At 35.0% G+C, this 19,116-nt stretch overlaps 1 protein-coding gene across 2 annotated transcripts; it reads right to left on the reverse strand.

The window, feature by feature from the left end:
• Window positions 1–788: 788 nt before the first annotated feature.
• Window positions 789–5,866, reverse strand: LOC112020216 (uncharacterized). Of its 2 annotated transcripts, none has more exons than XM_024052783.2 (9): window positions 5,638–5,866; window positions 4,815–4,931; window positions 4,662–4,696; window positions 4,346–4,472; window positions 3,651–3,799; window positions 3,029–3,136; window positions 2,819–2,938; window positions 2,230–2,403; window positions 789–1,177 (listed from the first exon to the last, which is right to left on the reverse strand). In XM_024052783.2, the coding sequence occupies exons 1-9, from the start codon at window positions 5,861–5,863 to the stop codon at window positions 1,076–1,078; spliced, it is 1,158 nt and encodes a 385-aa protein (XP_023908551.2). In that variant the 5' UTR covers window positions 5,864–5,866; the 3' UTR covers window positions 789–1,075. The 2 variants fall into 2 exon arrangements, with proteins under 2 accessions (XP_023908551.2, XP_023908550.2); XM_024052782.2 differs by having other exon boundaries at window positions 4,815–4,979.
• Between the last annotated feature and the right edge of the window lie 13,250 nt (window positions 5,867–19,116).

Here is a 19,116-nt window from a genome sequence, read left to right on the forward strand (position 1 = left end):
GCATACTCCATCAATACTCTCAAATCTTATTTATTTTGCAATCCAACTACAGTAGATTGTAATTTTTTTTTTTAATATTTGTTTAATGGTAGTTATTTGAAAACATAAAAAGAAAGAATAAAGAAAACATAAAAAAATAATATTTAAATATAGTAAAATAATAGAAGTTTTGATGTTTGATGAATTGTAAAGTAGTAAGATAAAATTGATAAAGTAAGATTTTGAAATAGTAAATGCTAAAATATTTAGAGTCCGTTTGGTATATATGTTTAAAAACTGAAAATTATTGTTTAAAAATATTTGTGAAAATACATATAGATAAAAAAAAATATAAAAATATGTAAAATATTGTTTAAAAACTAAAAAGAGTTATTTGAAAACACTCACCAACCCATCCTTGATAAGAATGCTCGTGGAATTTAAATGGAATACTGTCGAATTTCTAAAAGTCAGAGACATCATATCACCTATGGCCACGGAGAAAATTACAAAGGTATTTCAGGAAAAAGGGCTGTGTTTTGATTGAATGCAACAAACTCACAGGACTTGGACCCACCGGCCATGAGTGTCTGGCTGCATGCATCCAAAAACACAGGATAAGCACCTCGTATTTCAAACCGTTTAGGGTTAAAAGACCATTTCAGACAAGTTTGAATGTGAAATCATTCACCACGCGGTGTAGGTGTGACATCAAAACAATGTTTTCTCACACTGAAGGCTGATGACAAAGCTATTAACATTTATTTATCATATAAACTGACCTAAAAGTCTAAAACATAACATCATGATAAAAGAAAAAAAAGCCTTTAGGTTTTATCAGCCATTGTAAAAGACAACAATGGTCAAGTAATTGTCAATACTAATTGGACATGTTTCAAAAAGTACAGGATACACTGAACCTTAAGAATTTCAATAGACCTTTGATTAAAAAAAAAAAAAAAAAAAAAAAAAAAAGTCCAGACATGCACCTGCATACTTGGGCAGGAATTTGGGTTTTCCCTTTTTCTTCTACAAAAGAGATTTGATACCTATTCTCAGCTAAAATTGGAGTAGAATTTATGGAATGGATGATGCTTTAACGGTTAATTGGAGTGTGCATCCTCTCAACAATTTTGTTTACGGCATTACGGGACATCACCAAAGTGTCATGGAGCAGGATACTATAGACATTCAAGCCCTGCAAAACATGACCAACAAGTGTCAGCTGTGATATGCAAGTTAGCTTCAAAGGTAGCTCATAGCTGATCAAATTATCTACCATGACACAGTCATGGTCATGGATTTCTTTGCTAATGATGAACACGGTGAAATTTTTGGTTTTTTAAAGAAACTGTTTAATACCAAAAACCATTCCCTCAAGTATTTGAGAGAGAGAGAGAGATCCAGAGTAATGAGGATATAAAATTCAGATACAAGTAGTATGATTTTTCATGTATGATACTCTTTCTTTTTTTGTAAATTTACTCATGAACCCAGGGCAAATTGAATCCCCAAACCACACTAACCACCCCATATGGGGAGGATGATAATCTAACATTTCTGGGAATCTAAGAATTTTCATCAACCTGTTGTAATCCTGATTTCATTGGCCAAAGAAAATGAATCCTATTACTTCTAGGAACACGTTTGACACGACTCGCGAACCCGACACGACACGACACGAAATTAGCAGGTTATAAGTTGAGGCTTAATGGGTTCGTGTCATATTCAGGTTGACACGGCTGACCCGTTTAATAAATGGGTTGAGTTAGTGTTGAACACATAGAACCCGTTTAACCCGTCTGACCTGTTTAATTAAATGACATTTTACCAATATGCCCTTCAAACTCTAGGTATATAAACATATTAGTTGTTGTGATTTATTTTCTTTGACATATTATGATTAATTATTTGTGATATTGGGATATGCTTTAATTTTGAATGATTATTTGTGATACAATTACTCGTTAGTTCTGAATTTTATATTAAAAATATTTATTTGTTTGTTTTTTCATAAATTTTTTTTTTTTTTTCATTTTGATAAAATATGATAAACAGGTCGACACAACTGACCCATGTAATAAATGGGTCATGTTAGGGTTGAAGAATCTTAACCCGTTTAATAAACATGTCGGGTTAGTGTTGACCTATGTAGTCGAATACTCATGACTTGACACGATACGAACCCGACATTCGACCACGAATTGCCACCCCTATGATAAACAGCAAGGATCGGAAGAAACAACTTACAATAGATGGCAGTACATTGACATAATGTAGATTTTGTGTGGCCAACTTCAGCTTTTCATTTATGGAGTCACCATCCACCAGAAGAAGTTTTTTTGTATTCTCCATTTGCGTGACATAGTTCACAATATTCTTCGTTTTATGGTTAGGAACCTCCAAATCATCAAAAACCAAAAGCTGTACATTTGAACAACTTTCTCTAGTTAAGTTTCATAAATCAGATAGGAGAAAAAATCAGTGTTCAATACATGAAAGCAAATGTAAAAAAAAATGCGATAGCAGGCACTATAGCCAACAAAATTAGAGTACAAAAAGAGTGTTCATAGGCACAAAGAAGAAATCATGATTGATATTCTAGAATAATCATGATATGCTAATTTAGTTAAACAGGGAACATCCCAAGAATATAAGGCTTCTTGGTTGTACATTCACAACAATGATGATGAAAATGCAAAAAAAAAGAAAAAGCTCAGAAGAACTCCTCTAAAATAACAAGATAAGAAATTTTGCATTACATCATATTGCATGAATAAATTCTCAACAACCCTAATCAGTGTAAACCACAAATGGAAAATCTGGGGGAGAGACTTGCCTTTCCTTCAGCTGCACGAGCTGTCAAAGCAATCTTCAGGCCTAGACGCCGAACCTTCTTGTTAAGCTTGATAGCATGACTTCTCGGCTTAGGGCCATGCATAACACAACCACCCCTAAACTATAACACATTCCATTGATTAAAGTCAACCGAGCATCTTAATGTTAGAGCAACACTGAGAACCTTAAAATACATAAGAAGAGCAATTACCTGGGGCCCACGCAATGTTCCATGCCTTGCTCGACCAGTACCCTTCTGTCGCCATGGCTTTTTCCCAGTGCCACTAACCTCACTAATGGTTTTTGTTGAGTGTGTTCCCTGCAGACCACTCAATCAGCAATAAATCTTACAGACATCCAAATCTAATACATCCCCAAGAGTCACATTAGAGAATTAATAACCCTTTTATTTCCCCTTTTCGGCTATGTAGGCAGACTAACCATATATAATATGAAGGTTGAAAAAACTTTAATGGACCTGAACATTCTAAATAAAAAATGACAGGTAGCCATGCAAAAACAAAACAAAATGATCAGTAAACTTCCTTTAATGCGAGAACCCAAAGGCTTGATATCAATTAAGAACAGATTTGCCCTCCCTCGCCCTCCTAATCCTAGCAAAATGAAAGAACCTATGACACTTCAAAAAATGAGCTACTAATTGGAAGTCAATATTGCAAGTTTGCAACAGTTTCAGGACAGATTGCAGCTACACTCCCAGCAATATACATAAGGGTATTAAATTATTAATTACAGGATATTAATACCATTATTGGCATTATAGCCACATATGCTTTAGGCACCAAAACTTAAAAATACTGATCAATAACTACCTGTTGTCGTTTTGCAAGCTGCCATAGTACAACACGATGCACAATATCCTTTCTAATAGGCACATCAAAAACATCACCAGCTAAAACCATGAAGCCCTTGTCTTCATTGTGAAAATTTGTCACTGGAATTATCAAGTCCTGACAAAGTCCTTCACCACAATACTTTACATCATTATACATACGAAGTTTGAAAATAGTAGCAACAGTTAAATTACTCTGCAAATTTCATCATTGGCAACAGAATAAAATTTAGGAAGACAGAAAAATGAGAGAAAGAAGTCAAGTCCTGAAAATGAAAAAGAAGTATATAAATATGAAACATTTGCTAAACTGTCACATAAGATTGATAAAAAATATACCTACCAAGAAAAACAATAAGGTTGATCTATAAAATATAAATGTCAATTTCAACAAACTCTGGAACTTCCAAAGAGAACATAGTTATTAGTATATTTATTAAAGGTGAGCATGCATGCACACACACACACACACGCTCAATAACTATTATATTTCTCCCAAGCAGCGTGATACCTGTAAATTTAAGCATTAAATGTTTTTACTTTTTCCCCATACCGATAAAATGGTGAGCACACAGGCACAGGCACACACACACATTCTCAACAACTACTATACTTCACCCAAGCAACATGATACATGTAAATTCATGATGAAATGTTTTTATTATTTTCCCATACCTATACTACGCTCCGCTGTTACCATAGGCTTGGTGGATAATAAATCTGTGGGAAATGCTCCTTCCCCTGAATCAGGAGTTAGAATGGAAGTTGACAGCCATCGATTAGCAAGGACAGATGGCCCGCCCTACAATAATACATACAATATAGGCTTGTAACTGAAACTCCAAATGTGTAGAGAGCAAACAAGTTGGTTTACTGAATATGATTGTTCTATAAATTTCCTTAAAAATTCTAATAGTAGTATATCTTTTGACATCCCTTTAAAAAAATCATACTTTAGAAATGGAGGGAAGAAAATATAATGAGAATGTACCTTGAAAAGACCTGAATATCCCAATGTGGACAAATCTGTTATAAGCAAGATAAATAAAGATTTAGAAAAGTCACAAAAGCATCCAAGTTTGCAATCTAGAGCAATAATTATTGATCTCCAATGAAAAAACAATTAGATACAAATACCATTTACCATGAGAACCATGAAACGATTGACACGTAATACTTGGAGAATCACAGCGGCCGAACGTATATAAGGAACCAAAGGAACGTAAAAGCCTTCTGGACATCGACGCCGCCATACTCTCCCCTGAATTATATTTTATATAAATTAAGGCAAAAAAGACACAAATTTTCCCTGTTCATATACACTCCAAATATTAGTTTCCTGACACACATCTTTAAACCTTGACAAACAGATAACAACAAAGCCTTAGTCCGAAAACTACAGGAATTTATATAGATTCATTAATGAAAAGTGACTTAATTTTACACGGGCCATCAACCTATTGCAACTATCCTCCTTTGTTCAGGCTTTGGACCCACTATGAACACTAGGCAATGACATAGGCGGAGTTTCAAGACCTTAAAAACATGAATTCATAAAGATCCACAAACTCAAAAGCTATAAAGTGTGTGCCCAAGTTATATTCACATTTTCAAATACTGTGTTATAAGGCAAATTGATTGGATTTACAAAATGTTATCATTTGGTGTTAATTAGGGAACTAAAAATTATATTTTTCTGCTAAACTTGAGCATTAAGAAGCAGTATACAGCTCTCTACCAATGACAATGTGAGTGTCTACGAAGTGTTCGACAAAATTCCCATACCCAAAAAAAAAAAAAAGTATAAAACAAAAATAGAGAATAAGCTGTTTGGATTGCAAAAAGCAAGAGATATGATACAGTTTCAGCTTATCTAAATTTCTTAAGCAGTTTCGATAAGAAAGTTATAAAATGAAAATCGTGGCTGGCTACCAAACGAAGCAGAAGCTAGAGAGTAAAAGTGGTACCGTAGTCAACGTCGGGGTTACAATCTGGCCGTCGAAATGAGCCCGGAGATTGATCGCCGTTGATGCTGTAGCCGCCGGAGATTGTGTTTGGTTGGAGGAGGAGGAGGCAGCTGAGAGAGTGAGGGGTTTTGAAAATGAAAACCAGTGAACGAGATACGTGGGTTTTTGGTGAGGCAAAACGCAGAGTTTTGTTGAAGGACAAAGTGGCGTATGCAAAAAATGGCATGTGCTGCAATTGATTAAGTTAACCCAACACTTTGTTTTTACGGTCACATACGCAGTGCAGTTTAGAGTTCAACTAAAATCATAATTACATTTTATTTTTAGGAACACATGTGCAGTGCGGTGTATAAAATACAGTTTGAGCGGCTTGAAGTTGGTATATTTTTCAAATTTTGGGATTTTTCTACCCAGCCCTAAAACTAATTTTTCCTTTATTTTGGGCTAAGTTTTAAACTATTGAGCTAATTTTTCTTTATTTTGGGCTGGCTTTCTTAATCAACACTTGCTAGGTTTATCAAACTATTATTATTATTTTTTTTTTTTGAAAACTAGGGCTGTTGAACTATTAATAATATAATTAATATTAAAAATAAATAAATATATTAATATATAGAGAAGGTGCAATGCGGTTTTCTTATTATAAAACCAAAAACTGCACTGCACCATACGGTGCGGTGCACTATTACTTGATGTGTGGTGCGGTGCGGTTATGCCATTTTGTAGGCGGTTTTGGTGCAATTTTTGTGATTTGTAAAGTTTGGTAAACACCCCTACGTACGCGTGCCATTTTTTACTTAAGTAATTATGTGCAGTGCAAATGTCATTTTTTACACATGTCACTTTGTTTATTAGAGCAATTTGTAACCTTAAGTTATAACTGGTTTTGTAACTAAATTTTATCATTTAATGAACAAGTTTTTTTTTTTTTTTCCTTCTACCGAAGTATCCATCAGGGATGCGCAATAAATCCACCGAAGACCACTAAACTCAACCCAATGTCTTTAGTTGATTTTTGTGGATTGGTAAGTTGGGTTGGAATTTTCAACCAATCTAATGATATGCTTGAATCATGTTAGGGGCGGATTAATAGTTTTTTCAATTCATTTGACTTTGATTTTCTATGAATTAAAAATTTTGATTTTTGCTTCCTAAGGTACCAAAGGCAATAATTGAATTCCAATTTTTAATTTTTAACTATTAAATTATTCACCAGACGCTTTCTTAGCAACCAAGGTTTGGGTTATTAACTAGGGCTTGAGGCTAATCACCTATTCCCATCCAACATAGTAGCGTATGGCCTGTCTCATAAAGATTTTGGTCATGTATTGGGTTTTGATCTTTATTTTTAAGTCACTTGAACCTTGAACCTTATCCTTTAATCTTCACAACATTTTATTTATCTATTTTATTCTTATTAATTATGGCCTTTTAAGTACTTCAATTGAGGTGAAGTTTCTTGTTGTTGAATAAGAGAACCTACGATAAATAGCAATCATCATGAAACAAATCAAAAGTCTATAATATCAATCTCATACTATCATGTCTATCTCAATTATGTGCCAATGCCAGCTTCCTAAATACCAACAAACAAAAAAAAAGTGTCAATTTGGGAATAGCTTAATAAACTGAAACTGAAAACTTTTTTTTTTATTGAAAGTGTAAAAAAAAAAAAAAGTTAAAAGCTAGCTTAATAATACAATAAGACTCGTGAATAGTACCAAAAAGTGCAATGAGACTTATAAATAGCACCAAAATGAAGTTAAAAATTCAAATAAGCTGAAGCTTGCATTTTATTCCAAACGGGCTTTAAAGTTCAAGGCAAGCTTATCTTTACTTAAAAGTCCCTCATCAAGTAGTTGAGGATATGCTTGAAAATTTGACTATTCTACCAACACATTGGAAATCCCACATATATTTTACATCATTGTTCATCATATCTGAAAGGATCATTAATGGGTTGAGATAGACCATTAGAACACTTGGGAGTGTTTCTTGCTATTGACAACTTGCAATAAAATGTTTATTGATAGGATTCAATTGAATTGTGGAACCCAAATTCTGATCCATTTCATTGCCAACTCTCTCACAGTTTTCCACCATATTTCTCTTCACCCTCATTTTCACAAACATCAGGTAAAACTATAATCCATAGTCCATCATTTTTCTTCCTTCTTTTTAAAATATTGTTCTCAATTCTAAATATTTTGTATTTCTTTCTAAGCTTTAATTTTTTTTTTTTTAATGCATAAGCATATCAATGTTTGTGAAAGTGCCCAAATGGTTTTTTTTTTTTTATATACATTTTTGTTCTTGGTTCATAATTTCTCTAGAACTTGAATATTTTACCTTTGCTTGGTTATTTAATAGATTATAATGATCTTTTTTATGTGTTTGGATTTAGTTAGCTTCTTGCCATGGCAACAGCTATACTCAGCCATGCTTGGCCAATCCTTGCATTTTTAGGATAATTTCTAGATTTTGTTCTTTTCTTTTCTTTTGTTAGATAAAAAAAAAGGGTTTAGACCCTTTAGGGTGACTGGGTCGAATTGGTCCTGATGCATTACTGAAATGTTTTAGGTTCCCACTATTTTTGTTAGGTTCTAAATATTTAGTATTAAATGTTTGGGATAATTACAGTAAACCCACCTGAGGTTAGGCCCGTTTTCACTTTGCCTACCCGTGGTTCAAAACTTATCACTTTACCCACCTGAGGTCCCTTCCGTTATCACTTTACCCACCTAAAGTCCCTTCCGTTAGAGATCTGTTACCCACCTTTCCCTTTGCCGTTAAAAGAACACATTTTTAGAGAAAAACAAACATAACACGAATCAAAAAGTTAGGGTATGAATTTTTTTGAAAGAGCTTGGAGGGTTTTTAGAGTTGAGTTCAAGGGTATGGTTCTGTGTAATGATCTCTGTTGTGAACTAAATGGCCAAACCAAAAAAAAAAAAAAAAAAAAAGAGGTATGAACACTCTTCACTCTTCAAACAACGACCCAACCCAGAACACATGGGTGGTTCATAATCGTTTTTCCCCTTCAACGACCCAACCCAGAACACTCTTCACTCATCAACATGATCTTCCCCTTCAACATGATCTTCAAACAATGACCCAACCCAGAACACCAACGGCCAAACGGCCAAACAACCAAACAGCAGCAACAACCCAACCCAGAACACATGATCAAAAAATTTTCAAACCCAGAACAGGGGCTTCTTGACGATATGATCGGGGCTTCTCGCACCCATCCCGTTGAGAGTTCTTGGACATCCAGTGGCCGGAAAAGCCTTGGCGGCTTGTAGTAACTCCGACGCGGTGGTTCTCGGCTCTGTTAAGGTGGGTTTCTCGTTAGGCTCAGTCTCCGATGCCGAGGTTACTCATGGACGAGGCTATCGTGACTCTAGGTCCACCGGTGTTATGGTGGGTAGCTCGACGATGGCGGAGATTGAGGCTCCGAGTCTGACAGTGGTGTCGCCGATCCTTGGTCGGTATCCATGGGTGGTTCATAATTGTTTTTCTCCTCTCTCAGACCTGGGTGATTGGGTTGTTGATGAGTTTGTGGAAGGGGAAGATCATGTTGAAGTACAAAAGAGCCACCACCGGTGTAATACTTGTTTTAATTTCAAACAATTTGATTTGTAGTTGTTTGGAATTTTATTTCTTACATTCATAAACATTTGTTTTTAATATCAAACCCTAAATTTTTGATCTGTGTTATGTTTGTTTTTCTCTAAAAATGTGTTCTTCTAACAGCAAAAGGAGAGGTGGGTAACAGATCTCTAACGGAAGGGACTTCAGGTGGGTAAAGTGATAACGGAAGGAACCTCAGGTGAGTAAAGTGATAAGTTTTGAACCACGGGTAGGCAAAGTGAAAACGGGCCTAACCTCAAGTGGGTTTACTGTAATTATCCCTAAATGTTTAGTTTCCAAATATTTGTATATTGGCAAACCGAGAACAAAAACATGTCTAGATTAGGTGTTAGACATTGCTTAAGTTTGTTCAAGTCAAGTTTCAAGAGCTGTCATGTTGTAGAAAGAAGAAGCAAGCCTCTATGAAGCTCGACCAATCGAAGGTTAGGTTCGACCAATCGAAAATCGTATTCTGCAGATTTTATATCAGGCTCAAAGCCTGTGAATACATTTAGGGTTTCAATCCAACACTACCTAGTATAAAAGGAAAACCCTAATCACGTTTTAAAAGCCCACAGAAGTCTTGTGAGTTACTACCGTGAGATTTGTGAGGTTTCTGTACCTTCTAACTCAACAAACATCTACCAAAACGAGATCTACAATCAAGAACTGGAGGAAACAAGTTGCTACACAAAGATCTACTTTTGATGGTGATCTGAAATTTTTGAGTGGGATCTCAAAGTCACAAACGGGGAGTTTGTGTTCAGCAAATTCAAGATAGAAGAGTTCATAGAGTCGGAGCTACATGTGGTCATGTTAGTGAGTTCTATATGAGGTAGCTTCAGATCTAGGGTTTAAATCTATTGTAATCTTCCATTCTATCATAGTGGATTTGTTTATCTTGAGGATAGCTAGGTTAAATCCTTCTTAGGTTTTTATCTTGAAACAGTTTGTTTCATTGGTTTTCCTATGTCGTCATATTACTATCTTCTTTATTTTTCCACACCAAGTAATATGTTTGCGTGTGTTTAACCTAGATCTCATAATTAACCTAAGTAAATACTTGGCTAATTCATTAGGTTAAACTAATTTGTTTTTAAGGGGTCTAAACAAACAAATAGTTTTATTCTTCCATATTCTGTGGCAACAGTTGTTGTTAAAGATACAAAATGCTTGTTCTATTTTGTTCTCTCATAGTCTCATTATGTTTTTTTTATGTTTATTTATCTAAGAGTCATCTATATCTAATTTTTCTTTTTTAAAAGTACATGTTGATGATAGGTGGAGTAGTTATTGGACTTGCAAAAGGGGACACGGTTACAGGGCCAGTAGTATTGGCCTGCTTCTTAAGGCTTGTGGACTCCGTGTTACATCCATCAAAATTGGTCTCTGCTTTTGGATTTTTTTTTTTTAACAAAAATCTTCAACAAGGTAGTTATTCTTTTTTTTTTTTTTTCACTACAACAAAATGTATTTTTAGTGACGAAAATTAGTGAGGAAATATTTTTCGTCGCTACAAATACAGCGTAAGTGACGAAATATGAATTTCGTCACTAAAAGTGAAAAAAATTATATCATTTAGCAACGAAAAATACATTTCGTCGCTATTGTGATCTAAAAAATAGGCGCCAGTGGAGGGAAATTTTGGCGCAATTTTAATTAAGCTATAGTGACGAAATATTTTGTCACTAAAAGTTGAAATTTTTAGTGACGAAATATTTTGTCACTGTAGGTATTGCTGTAATAGTATTAGTGACGAAAATCATTTCGTCGCTATAAGGAAGAATTAGTGATGAAAACTATTCGTCACTAAAAATAACAATGGTTTTGCACTTAAATGTTTTTAGTGACGAAATCATAAATCGTTACTAAAAGTATGCTACAGTGACGAAAGTTGAATTTCGTCGCTAAAAATCTGAACAAAATATGGTCTCTTTAGTGACGAAAATAAAATTCGTCGCTAAAAGTGTAACAAATTCTGGGTCTTCTATGATGAAACAAAAATTCGTCACTAAAAGTGGTTTTTAGTGACGAAAACATTTCGTCGCTAAAGACCACTTTTAGTGACAAAACTGATATTTCGTCGCTATTTCCCACTTCTAGTGACGAATTTCAGTTTCGTCACTAAAAGTGGTCTTTAGCAACAAAATGTTTTCGTCGCTAAAAACCACTATAAATACTCCAAACCAAATTTACGCTCACCCACTCAGCAAAACAAAAAAACTCACCCACTCAAATTTTCAGTCAAAAACCACAGAAACCCAAAAAAAAAAAAAAAGAGAAACCCAGCCTACCGTCGCCGATGAAGATGAAGCGTCGCCGATAAGCAGCTACCATCGCCGATATCAAAGCCGAAGCGTTCCGTCGCCGAAGCCATTCACCGAGAATTGTCGCGAACCGTCATCGAGAGCCGTCGCAAACCGTCATCGAAGCCATTCGTCGCGAATCGTCGCCGAAGTCGAAGCCATTCATCGCGAACCATCACCAAGAACCGTTGCAAATCGTCGACGAAGCCAAGAACCGTTGCCAAGAACCGTCGCCGATGCCGAAGCCAACCGTCGACGAAGCCATTCGCGAACGGTGACGATCTGTGAACCCATTCGCCGAACCCATTCCCAACGCCGTTCGTGACGATTTGTGAACCCATTCACGACGATCTGAAGATCCGACGAACCCATTCGTGACGATTCAAAGATCCGATGAACCCATTCGCAACGCCATTCGCGACGATCCGAACATCCGACGAACTCATTTGCGACGCCGTTCGCAATGATCTGAGAACCCATTCGCAACGCCATTCACGAATGGTGACGATCTCGACGATTTCACTAGCGACGATCTGAGAACCCATTCGCGACGCCGATTCCTGACGATTCGGACCATTTGCTGTCGCCTCCTTTCGCCGTGGCCTTTGTTCGAAATTGGTAAGTTTTTTTTTTTTTTTTTGGTTATTAGCAACTTCATCACTCTTCTAATATGCACCATAAAGAGAAAATGAGTTTGATTAGAGCTTGATTTCATTACTTCTTTTTTAACTAGTTTTTTTTTTTTTTTTAATTTGTTTTGCTAAGGCGTTTGGTTGGTGAGAAAATGTTGCAAAATGAAGGAAATCATTATTAAAGACAATTTATTACTCTAAAAAAATATCAAAATCATTGCAATTCTGTCCAAGTTAGCTTGAATTTGATTTTTTTTTTTTTTTAATACGATCATGTATGTCTATATCGATTGGAACTTAAATTCTCAGGTTTCAAGCACCAGTTTCAGTCGCAACCTCAACCAATCTAGCCTTTTCGATGCCTCTGTTCACAGTGGCTCATCTTCCTTATAGTTGAGTAATCCAACAATTTTAATTTATATATATATTTATATATATATATGTTATGTACATATGTATCTCTGTTTGTGTATATGCAGTATGTGTATGTATATTTTATGAAAATTTTGTGTTCTCTTGATGTGATTGAAATTGGAATTATTGAATCAATTGTCAGGAAATGTAGTGTGAGGAGCGTCCAACCCGTTAAGGCCACTGCTACTGAAATACCTCCTACAGTTCCAAGTATGAACGCAAATTACACAAATTATTTGTATTTTAAATTTCTCTGTGATGCATTAGTGATTTTGTGCTTGTTTGGTGCTCACTTTTATGTTTATTTGTTTAGGATCAAGGACTAGTGGGAAGACAAGGATTGGAATCAACGGTATGCTTTCCTATGTGTACTGTTGTTGTGTGCTGTTTTGGTTTGCAGGTTGATAATGTATGTTAAAACTAGTTTTGCTTGTTTTTTTGTTTGTAGTTGTAGGGCTATGCATTAATTAAATAAATATTTATAGTTGACTCGAAGATTGGATGTTAATGTGAGGATTTATAGTTGTAGTGTGATTTATAAAGGGGTTTATGGGTTTGCACATTGTTTAAGTGTTGAGATATTTCACAATTTTAATAAATTCTGTGGTTTTTTCATTGTTCGCTTATGGGTCTATTATTAAGTAGTTTAAAGAGTAGAGTACATGATAACAAATGTCTCATCTATCTTGGTTATGGAATATAAACTCTGTTTGTTATGCGCAATGTGATAAGATGTAGGTTAGAGTGCTACCTTCATCACTTTTCTGATTGGTGTAAGCACTACCTGTATTACATGTGTAAGCTATGAGTTTGTGTAGTAATTTATGAGAGGATCATTTTTAAGACTGAAGTACTTATTAATTTAACTTTTCTTTTGCAGGCTAAATACACATTGTTTGCAATAACTTTGGATTTTTTTTTTTAAAGTTGTAAGCTTAGCTTGAGCAAAGTAAGTAAATTTTAGTTGAAAATCTTATAAAACTCTATACTTGTGATGTTGGGAATTGGATTTGTGGTGGTATGTTGTGTTGGAGCAAGCGGGTGGCTTGCATGGTGTTATAAGGTGGTTTAAATATATATTGGGAGTGTTTTTCAATTCTTGCAAATGTGAATGAGTATTGTTGATTAGATGTGATGAATATTACTTTATTCGATTTCAATTCTTGTAAATACTTTATTCGATTTCAATACTTATAAACACTCTATACTTGTGATGTTTGTGATTGGTTTTGTGGTGGGTTGTTGTGTTGGAGCAAGCGGGTGGCTTGCATGGTGTTATAAGGTGGTTTACATTCATATTGGGAGTGTTTTTAGTTTCTTGCCTCATCTAGTGCCTCGGTAGAGTATATTCATCGATTAGAAAATGAGATAATTGAGCTCAAAGAGGCAAGAGTTAGGGACGAAGAGGAGCGAGCTAAGGAGCAAGAGGCGCGAGCTAAGCAAGATGAGATCCAAAAGAATATTCTTAATTTTTTGAGGAGCAAGGGTTATGATGACGGTTTTAACTATGGAGGTGGTTCATCTTCAAGTTAAATCACTTATAGGTAACACTTCATTTTTTATGTATCATTTGAAACTAATTGTTAGAAATTTTTTTATAACATAGTTAATGTTTTTACTTTACGATTTTAATGTAATAGTGTTTTTATATTTGTGCAGATTTCTTATTGGTGGCTTTAGGGGATTATTTTTGGCATTATTTGAAGACATATGAGGACATCTTTTGGTTTTAGGGGGTTCTAATTATATTATGCTACATTTCTTGTATTGTTATAAAACATTTTAAGTTATTGTATGTGTTGCAAATAATTATTGTATAGAAGGAGTTTGAATTTGATACTTGTTTTAATTTTAACTTGTGGAATGTATGGATCGATTTTTTATAAATGTGTTGTTGAAATAAATGTGTTAATCAAATGTGAGGTTTTAATAATGTAATGATAGGTTACAGGTTAATATCAACGTCATGAAAATAATAAAAACAGAAAATATGTTTTAGTGACGAATTTTTTCGTCACAAATATGGCAATAAAAAATTGTTTTAGTGACGAAATATTTCGTCACTAAATGCAGTGGAATTTTGTAAGAAATGGTTTTAGTGACGAAAATTTTCGTCACTATATGTGCATGGATTTTCTTAAAAATAGTTTTAGTGACGAATATTTTCGTCACTATATATACCTAAAAATAGTTTTAGTGACGAAATTTTTCGTCACTAAATATGATTTAATAAACTGAAATGGTTTTAGTGACGAAATATTTTCGTCACTAAATACTGTTTTTAGCGAGGAAAACATTTAGCGACGAAACGTTTTCGTCGCTAAAAGTTTTTTTTTTAAAAACCAAATTGGACTTTTAGTGACGAAATTTTTCGTTGCTAAAAGTCGCCAGGACTTTTAGTGACGGGGCTACAGCGACGAAACGAATTTCGTCACTAAAAGTTCTTAGTGACGAAAAACTAGACTTTTAGTGACGAAAATTTTCGTCACTAAAAATACATTTTCTTGTAGTGTTTTTTGGTTAGCAGATTTCTTCTCTTGTATATTTCTTTTTTTCTTGACCAAAGTAGCTCTATATATTTTTTTTCTAGGTCCCTAATAAGTTTTATGGCCACATTATTACCTTTTTGGAATAAGCTCAACCACATCTCCTCAAAACTCAGATTCTAATTTTTAAGTTTAAAAGAAGAGATAAATTTCCAAATGTATACATATTATTTGTACAAATGTTTATAATAAACTAGGTAAAGTTTCATTTAGTTTTCCTCATTTAATTTTGGGATAATTACAATTTACCCATCTGTGGTTTGCCTCTAATTTGATATGCTTACCCGTGGTTTAAATTTTGACACTTTACCCACCTGTGATTCTCACCGTTATTGTGTTGTAACCCACCTCTCTCTCTTACCGTTACTCTAACACAAAAATATGTAAAAAAAACAAAAGCCCCACAGATCAAAAAGTTAGAGTTATTGAAATTTGTGGTAGTTCAGTCACTTTAGCTCCTTGCAAATCCAACACCTTGAGCAGCTTGAATCTAGCATAAAATAATTTTGAAATGGACAACTTAGGTGGCAGATCTTTGACTCCAAATACAAGCAAAGAACGAAGATGAGATACATGATAATAATACCTTGCCATATTTATTGGATAAAGCTACCTACGGGTATATTCAATAAGGGTATATCATTAGTTATAGTTATAAGTTATTTACCGTGAATCATCACGTAGGGACCTTTTGAAATTATAACTAATATTTTTATGCTTTCCGTAGTCCTGTCCTTACCAAAAGTAGATCGGTGCCTGCACAAATGGAAGGCTCTTCGGATGAGGAAACTAATCGAAGACGGCCAGACAAAATTGATCGACTTGAAGCCCAGTTGAAAGTATTGATTGACACGGTGGCCTCCTTAATGGCCGATCGGATTGCTCAAAATCCAGTTGGATTGTCTGCCTCCTAGAAACAATCTGTATGCGGCATTTCATGACTCTTGCGTCAACAATTGTTGTAGCTATTTGTATCAAGCTTCTATTAAGGAGTTAGAAACTAAAAGCTAAACCCAGAATTTTTGAACATAAACCCACAAATCTTGAACATAAACCAAAAATTAAACCCATTAATTTTGAACATAAACCCACAGCCACTACAACCAAAAATTAAAACCAAATCAGAAACAAGAACGAAGGAAATCAGATGAACCCACAACCAAATCACAAAAAAATGAAACCCATGAAGCAAGAACGAAGGAAAATGAAACCCATCGCTGTGGCTTCTATTAAGGAGTTAGAAACTAAAAGCTAAACCTAGAATTTTTGAACATAAACCCATAAATCTTGAACATAAACAAAAAATTAAACCCATTAATTTTGAACATAAACCCACAACCACTGCAACCAAAAATTAAAACCAAATCAAACACGAGAACGAAGGAAATCAGATGAACCCATAACCAAAACCACAAAAAAAATGAAACCCATGAAGCAAGAACGAAGGAAAATGAAACCCATCGCTGTGGTGGCCGATGTCCTCCTGAACTCCACCATCAGAGAGAGAGAGCAAAGAGATGAGAGAGAGAATGTTGTAGAAGAATAGGTGAGAGGAAAGAGACACGTAGTGAAGGAAAATATGATATTTATAGTGGTTGACTTAGGTTTGATTTTTCTAGGCATATGTTCTTATAGAAGTTCTTTTAGCAATCAAAAACCCTAACTTTTTGATCTGCGGGGCTTTTGTTTTTTACATATTTCTGTGTTAGAGTAACGGTGAGGAAGAGGTGGGTTACGGCATAGTAACGGTGAGAATCACAGGTGGGTAAAGTGTCAAAATTTAAACCACGGGTAGGCACATCAAATTAGAGGCAAACCACAGGTGGGTAAAGTGTAATTATCCCTTTAATTTTTTAACTAATTATTTGTTTGTTTTTCTGGGCTTCTCTAATTGAGCAAAAATTTGCAATATCACAAAACTATATATCTATTTTAAGTTTCAGTACTGGGTATCTTTTCTTCTTTAAACTCTTGATATGATTGCCTCTTCTTGTTCTTATTTTCTTCTTTTTCAACGTTTCGACATATGATTTGGCTCCATTTTATCTTTTGTAATTCAGATTCTTACTTGAACACAAATCCTGGAACAATGTCCCTTTTGATTGAAAGAGAAACAAATTCTATAGAGAGAATTGAGAGAATCCAAGAAATGGAAAATTGTATTATCACACACTAATGAAAGATTACATGATTTAGATATATCTACAATGTCTAGCTAACATCCTCTAACTAATCAGCGGGATTTAAGCCAAAACTAACTAACTTTCTAATGAAATAATCATAGCTGTACACATGGCCACTAATCAGAATTAACTCAGCCACTAATGCTATATACTGAGCTACAAGTAGTTTTACAAAACTTATACTAAACTACATGCCGTTTTCTGCTGTTTGTGCTGCTCTTCCTTCTGCTCTGTACCTTCTGCCTTTACGTTGACCACAGGGAAGTTTATGTGTTAGGTGATTGCGGTGAGGTATAAAACTTCATTCTCTAATTTCCTTGTTTTGTTAGTTTTATTGTATAAATGTATGTCAATGTTATTTTCCTACTTTAACACACTTTGATGAGGTTTATAAATTCTTGGAAGATTGATCCCCTTTATGGTCTAAATGGATTCTATGGACTATAATGACAAAAAAGTTGTCAAAACTACTTAAGTAAACATGTTGGTTGGTGTCGATGCCTTGTGGTGGTCGACCACCCATTTTGGGGACGCTCGCGAGTGCGCCAAAGTGCATGGCTCAAGAGCTTGAGTGCTGTAAAAAAGGATAGACCTCTAGTGTGTGACTTGAAATGAGTCAATTTTAACCTATTATTATCAAAGGTAAGTGAAGTCGCTACCAATCATTGAGGTTTTTCTAAGGTGCGATTGGTCACTTGACTCGAATTGATTTTATCACCGATCCTAGGCTAAGAAAAATGTCATTTTTCCTAATCTAACATAGACAGGTAAAAAATCTTGATTCTTGAGTTCAGAAGTCTAGTTACGTGCGTGAAAGGTGTTAGGCACCCTTTAATGCCTATCTGAAGATAGTTCTATTTTTGGTAAAATCTTAATTTTTGTACTTTGGCAGTTAAAAACAAGCTATTGGCATTTGCTTTGGGGCTTTAAGAGAATTGGGTTTTGAGGTTTGATTTTGGAGGGGGTGTGATCTTGATCAATACTTTGCTAGCATATTTGGAATTGTTGCCAAATTTCTATGACAAAAATCATGTAGCATTTCACCTCTGGTGCATCATAGCACACAAAACACTATTATCACCAAGCTTTTGCTATGAGAATACGACAAACAAAGGTGCCCCATTTTCACAACAAAAATCTGGCAGAGTTTCGCATTTGGTGCGCTATAGCGCACTGGTAGGGTTTTGCGCCTATGTATACTGAGTGCATCAACATGTTGATGCATATCGCATACACAAAGAAACCAATGTCACTAGCTGACATAGATCGAGACAATCATATTGCGATGATCATGCATACAATATGACATGAATATGCACCTACTACAGTTGCCTTAAATGCATACCCACAACCTAAGGTCAAAAGCACCCACAATTATGAGAGATTTACTCTTCTAACCATGGGAGTCCATCATACATAGTGCACAGTCATCTGTAAACAAGCGCACACGCACAAACACACACATATATAGACACACATACATCATGCACAATGCAAACACATAAAGCAGAAATGCAAAGCAGACATCATCAACGTCCCAAAGGGTCTGGCCTAGTAAGGTACAGGAAAAGTAAATCAGACATTGCCATATCCAAGAAACACGACCCAAGCAAGGTACAAGAAAGATAAAGATACATGCCTGGATCTATAGGGTATGGCCCAACAGGGTACAGAAAACGTAAATTAGGCATTGCCATACCCCATGAATGTGGCTTAAAGCTAGACATAAGGAAAAGAAAGCCTAATACATGGTCCTAAAGAAGAG

Source organism: Quercus suber, unplaced genomic scaffold (assembly GCF_002906115.3).
Source record: "Quercus suber isolate HL8 unplaced genomic scaffold, Cork oak 2.0 scaffold_168, whole genome shotgun sequence".
NCBI lineage: Eukaryota > Viridiplantae > Streptophyta > Magnoliopsida > Fagales > Fagaceae > Quercus > Quercus suber.